General features: G+C 39.7%; 1 protein-coding gene across 2 annotated transcripts in view; it reads right to left on the bottom strand.

The window, feature by feature from the left end:
- heyl (hes related family bHLH transcription factor with YRPW motif like) overlaps positions 1 to 6,013 on the bottom strand; it is a 10,893-nt gene continuing 4,880 nt past the window's right edge. For both annotated transcript variants that reach the window (XM_062030142.1, XM_062030141.1), the window contains 3 exons: positions 3,031 to 3,114; positions 1,239 to 1,320; positions 1 to 1,162 (listed from right to left, as the gene is read on the bottom strand). In XM_062030142.1, the coding sequence (XP_061886126.1) occupies positions 537 to 1,162; positions 1,239 to 1,320; positions 3,031 to 3,114 (792 nt within the window). In that variant the 3' untranslated portion in view covers positions 1 to 536. The remainder of the gene's footprint in view (positions 1,163 to 1,238; positions 1,321 to 3,030; positions 3,115 to 6,013) is intronic.

Genomic DNA, 6,013 nt, shown 5'->3' with positions numbered 1-6,013 from the left:
ATTCTGCTTCAGTATGACGCGAGCACTATCAGTGCTACGCTCCAACTGCTCCACCAAGTTAAGCCAGCGACACGCTCGGTCATGTTGTTGATGATTTTTTTCTTTAATTCAATGAATAACAACCACTTCTACTCCTCCGCACTGTCCTTCACACTCACGGTTGGAAAAACAAAGTCCATCTCTAGCTATAAGCTAATGCTTGCGATCTCACAGAGTTAATTTTGACAGTCGCTATCACAGCAAGTGAAGATTGCCAAAAAAAAAACACAACCAAATGTTGAAGGCACTTTGTCTTTATGGATTTTTCTTTTTATCCAAAACATTCTTTGCCATACACAAAAATCGGATGGAAAAATTATTTTGGGAACATCACAGTTAAACATATGGCTCTGTTGAACATTCTTTTATTTGTTAATCGTCATGGGGATTATCTGAAAGGTTCAGTCTGATATGGCTTGTCGAGTCCTAAAAAGACACCAAAGTCCTCAAATGTTTGCTCCTGCATAGTTCATTTGGGATTCATTAAAAAAAAGTCCTTAAAAAGCTCCTATTTCAGTCGGCCATCCTTGGCCCGACTTGCCACTCAGCCCCCTGCGTTGGACCGTGGGAGACCCCAGAGGTGCGAACGGTCTGAAAGAGATGAGGGGCGGCGCGGTGGGCGGGGAGGAAGTGGAATGGGCGGGAGGGAGAGGCGAGGTCCTGCTGTGAGGGGATGCCTGGGTCGGCCTGGGTGGGCCTGCGGACGGGGCGATGGACGGCAGCCTGTGAACGCTCGCCAGGACGCCGGGCGCGAGGAGAGGCGGCACCCCCTGCTGGCAGCCGACCAGCGGCGCCAGACGGAGGGAGGCGGGTGGAGGGTAGCTCCCCATCAGGGCCAGGTCCCTCCGCCCGCCGGAGGAGGAGGCGGGCGGCAGCGTGCCGCTCATCTGGGGGAAGGACACCCAGGGCCAAGGAGGGAAGGGCAAGGCGGAGGTCGGGGGCGACTGAAGGAGAAGGGGGTCCAGCTCGCTCGCGCAGTGGGAGAGGTGGGTGACCAGGCGGGCTCCTATCGGGTCTGGGGAGTCTCCTTCCAGGGAGCTGAGGTACCGCACTACCTCTCCGACACACTCCCTGAAGCCCAGAGTCCTGTAGTCCACTGCCAGCGCCCTGGCGTCAAAGTACCCTGCCACAAAGGGAACCGCCAAAAATGAAGGAAAAAAATATAGTTTTTTTAATCCAACGGGCTAGCAAAATCTCACCTTTCCCTCCCATGGCGTGCAGAAGTTTGAGGTGGTCCACCGTCATTTGTAGAATCTCAGCTTTCTCCAACTTGGAGGAGCCCTGAAAAGAAAAAACCCTCAATGATTTCATTTAGAAAAAAAAAAAAAAAAGAATCCGGTTTCCTCTAATCCGATGGTACTCAAATTGTGGTGCGCGGGCTCCATCTTGTGGTACACCAAAAATAAAAAATAAAAATCCAATAGTCAAACACAGTGTTACCTTTCAAACTGTGCAATGTTACACTGGCCAAAACTATGAAATATACTTGTTATATACTGCTTTAGGCCTACTACGCTACTGTATTTGAATGTCGGTCAAACTTGGTGAAAAAAGTTTGAGAAGCACTGCTCTAATCCTAAACCGCTTCCTGCAATCAGATCAGATGTTATATAAATGCCACACATTGCTACATAATCTGATTAGGATTTGTCAGATGGGATTTCCCATGTGCCAAATACAGGATCTGAATCAGAACTGGATTAATCTTGGATTTACATTCCATACTGTGCATATGTAACGGAGGCCGTAAACAGTCCCTCCCCTTTTTGAGATTGTGGCGGCCTAAAATGCCAGAAGTCCTGATTATTATTATTATTATTTTCCAATAATATTGCACTGTTGTGGTTTTATGAATTTGCTATCAATTTTTCAAGTGTTCCTTGCAACTTTAACCTCAAAAAGCACACCACTTCAACAATTGGAAAACAAACAGTCTAAAATGCCCGAAGTCCTGATTATTATTATTATTATTAATATTATTATAATTATTTTCCAATAATATTGCATTGTTGTGGTTTCATGAATTTGCTATACATTTTTCGAAGTGTTCCTTGCAACTTTAACCTCAAAAAGCACACCACTTCAACAATTGGAAAACAAATACTGTATAGATGTTTTACTTATTTTATACCACACAGACTTAAAAGTAGACACTCGAGGGCAGTAAATGCACATACTCGGAGCTCATTGTCAAAGTACTGTACTATTTTAATTAATTATGACTAATATTATCGATAATAGATCATAAATACAGAATGAAACGCCACCAAAGGCTCTCTTATTGTCTGCTCTGTCATCCACAAGTTGCAGGCATTCTCAGTGTATGTTTTACGCCTAAAAACACATTTGTGAACTGTTGAGAGCGATCTTTAGCGCTAATTTTTGTTGGCAAATGAGAGATTATCATCACACTTTAACATCTCTAACATGCAAATGCTGCCTCTTTGCTCAATCAGCAGTGCAAATGAAAATATGTTCTTGTCTTATACTGTATAAATAAATGTTAAATATATATATACATGTGTATTAGGAAGCAAATGTTTATATACCACATTACCCAGAAGGCTTAGCGCCGTAGGCAGTAACAGGAAGTAGGTCTGAGCTTCGCGGGAGGAAAATTGTGCCGTTTGAGCAATAAATAGTTGATATATTGTCACACGTTGTTCCTCAATTAACGCTTTGAGACAAATTCAACAGGCAAAAACGAAGCATTGGGAAAAAGTTGCGAGGATGTGCATTATTCGCGGGGATTGGCGGAATTTGCGTGAATTGGCGTGACACCGCAAAATCCTGCAGGGACTGTCTTCTTGTGTATTGCATGTTTTTCATTACGTTCCTCTTTTGTTTTTCTATTGTCTTTTGTAATTAGTATCTATTGTTTTTATTTTAATGGCCTGCCAGGGGCTACAGACGTAACATACCATTCTGGCTGATGTGTTCTCAATGTTGATGAATATGCACCCTATCAGATACATCAATGGTAAATAGTACCTGCTTTTCGAAGGCACTTGGCACCAGCCTCCTGAGCTCAGACAGGCTGTGGTTGATCCGGTCCCTGCGCCTCTTTTCTATGATCTACAAGACAACAACCCCGGTGGAATATTTCAGTTTGTTGATGATATTTCCCCTCGTTCTCGTTCATTCATGTAAAACATGTGTCTGCACGTACAACACTTAAAACCTTTAGCATGTCAATATGTGGCATTAAAAGCCACAAAATGCAACGGGTCCATCAGACCCACAAACGCTGGCTGTGGGACCCGTTTTCATTTTTTATTCAAAGAAAAATGATACCATTAATTAATTTTTCACACTGAGACTCACTGACTTTGGCTCATTTTCTGTGAAGAACATATATCAGATTACATATTTAATGACCACACACCATACACCCATTTCTATTACATATAAGATGTCCAGGTCCACTGGACCCGGGGTTAATAGAAGTGTGGAAATTGATGTTCTGTGTACCACACGCGCCCACACACACAGACACACAGCAGGCCTAGACAGGAGGAGGACAGGGTGTAGGTACACAGAACATCAGAGGGTCAAATGTGCGAGAAAATGAGAGCAGACAGTGTTGACAAACAATGTTGCAACCTTGTGTGGGAACCGCAGGTGCAGAAACACAAAAGAAGAATCCCTGTGGGATGCAGAAACTGGCGGACAAATTTTCCGTGCAACGTTCATGTTGTTGTTACTCAGCCAGCGTTTGCATTTTGTGGCTTTTAATGCCTCACAATCAAACACTTTTATGTTAAAATACTGAACAGATGTTTATTGGGATAAGGTAAACATCTGTTCAGTATTTTAACATAAAAGTGTTTGATTGTGAGGCATTAAAATGCAACGCGTCCATCAGACACACAAACGCTGGCTGAGTAACAACAATATGAACATTACACAAGGGTTAAGCAAAGACATCAAACAGTGTACTAAGACAAGGGCTGTCAAACTCATTTTAGCTCAGGGGCCGCATGGAGGAAAATCTGTGCACACGCGGGCCGGACTATTAAAATCATGGTATTAATACTTCACATTGTTTTCTTTGTCTTATTTTGGCCAAAAATAGAACAAACATTCTGAAAATCTTACAATAAAAATATAGACAAAAAATACCAGCAGCGATAAAGTTTAGATCCATGAAGGAAAGAAGAAAGTGAATGAATGTTTATAACTGAATACATTTACATATGCATAAATAAGTGTTTTCTTTTGTATTATTTTTTTTTAAAACACATTTATTATTTTTCCAAAACACAATATTAAAAAGTTACAGTACCAATGATGGTGACACACACACGAGGTGTGGCGAAATTATTCTCTGCGTTTGACCCGTCGCCCTTGATCACCCCCTGGGAGGTGAGGGGAGCAGTGAGCAGCAGCGGTGGCCGCGCCCGGGAATCATTTTTCAAGAGGGACAAGTGGCGCAGTTGGCAGAGTGGCTGTGCCAGCAACCTGAGGGTTCCTGGTGCAAGCACTTCACCCTTGCTCCTGATGGGTCGTGGCTAGCGCCTTGCATGGCAGCGCCCGCCATCAGTGTGTGAATGTGTGTGTGAATGGGTGAATGTGGAAATAGTGTCAAAGCCCTTTGAGTACCTTGAAGGTAGAAAAGCGCTATACAAGTATAACCCATTTACTATTTATATGAGACTTTTAAAGTCATTTTGATAGTAAGCTAATATAGCTAATATAGACACTTACATCATGTGTTGTCTTCATTATAACACTTATATAAGACTTTTAAAGTCATTTTGATAGTAGGCTAATATAGACACATCATGTGTTGCCTTCATTATAACACTTATATAAGACTTTTAAAGTCATTTTGATAGTAGGCTAATATAGCTAATATAGACACATCATGTGTTGTCTTCATTATAACACTTATATAAGACTTTTAAAGTCATTTTGATAGTAGGCTAATATAGCTAATATAGACACTTATATCATGTGTTGTCTTCATTATAACACTTATATAAGACTTTTAAAGTCATTTTGATAGTAGGCTAATATAGACACTTACATCATGTGTTGCCTTCATTATAACACTTATATAAGACTTTTAAAGTCATTTTGATAGTAGGCTAATATAGACACTTACATCATGTGTTGCCTTTATTATAACACTTATATAATATTTTAAAGTCATTTTGATAGTAGGCTAATCTAGACACATCATGTGTTGTCTTCATTATAACACTTATATAAGACTTTTAAAGTCATTTTGATTGTAGGCTAATATAGACACTTACATCATGTGTTGCCTTCATTATAACACTTATATAAGACTTTTAAAGTCATTTTGATAGTAGGCTAATATAGACACTTACATCATGTGTTGCCTTCATTATAACACTTATATATTTTAAAGTCATTTTGATAGTAGGCTAATCTAGACACTTGCATCATGTGTTGTCTTCATTATAACACTTATATACTACTTTTAAAGTCATTTTGATAGTAGGCTAATATAGACACTTACATCATGTGTTGCCTTCATTATAACACTTATATATTTTAAAGTCATTTTGATAGTAGGCTAATCTAGACACTTGCATCATGTGTTGTCTTCATTATAACACTTATATACTACTTTTAAAGTCATTTTGATAGTAGGCTAATATAGCTAATATAGACACTTGCATCATGTGTTGTCTTCATTATAACACTTATATACGACTTTTAAAGTAATTTTGATAGTAGGCTAATATAACTAATATAGACACATCATGTGTTGTCTTCATTATAACACTTATATAACACTTTTAAAGTCATTTTGATAGTAGGCTAATATAGACACTTACATCATGTGTTGACTTCATTATAACACTTATATAAGACTTTTAAAGTCATTTTGATAGTAGGCTAATATAGACACTTACATCATGTGTTGTCTTCATTATAACACTTATATAAGACTTTTAAAGTCATTTTGATAGTAGGCTAATATAGACACATCATGTGTTGT

Source organism: Entelurus aequoreus, linkage group LG20, assembly GCF_033978785.1.
Source record: "Entelurus aequoreus isolate RoL-2023_Sb linkage group LG20, RoL_Eaeq_v1.1, whole genome shotgun sequence".
Classification (NCBI taxonomy): Eukaryota; Metazoa; Chordata; class Actinopteri; order Syngnathiformes; family Syngnathidae; genus Entelurus; species Entelurus aequoreus.
This window is presented reverse-complemented; position numbering and strand designations above follow the sequence as displayed.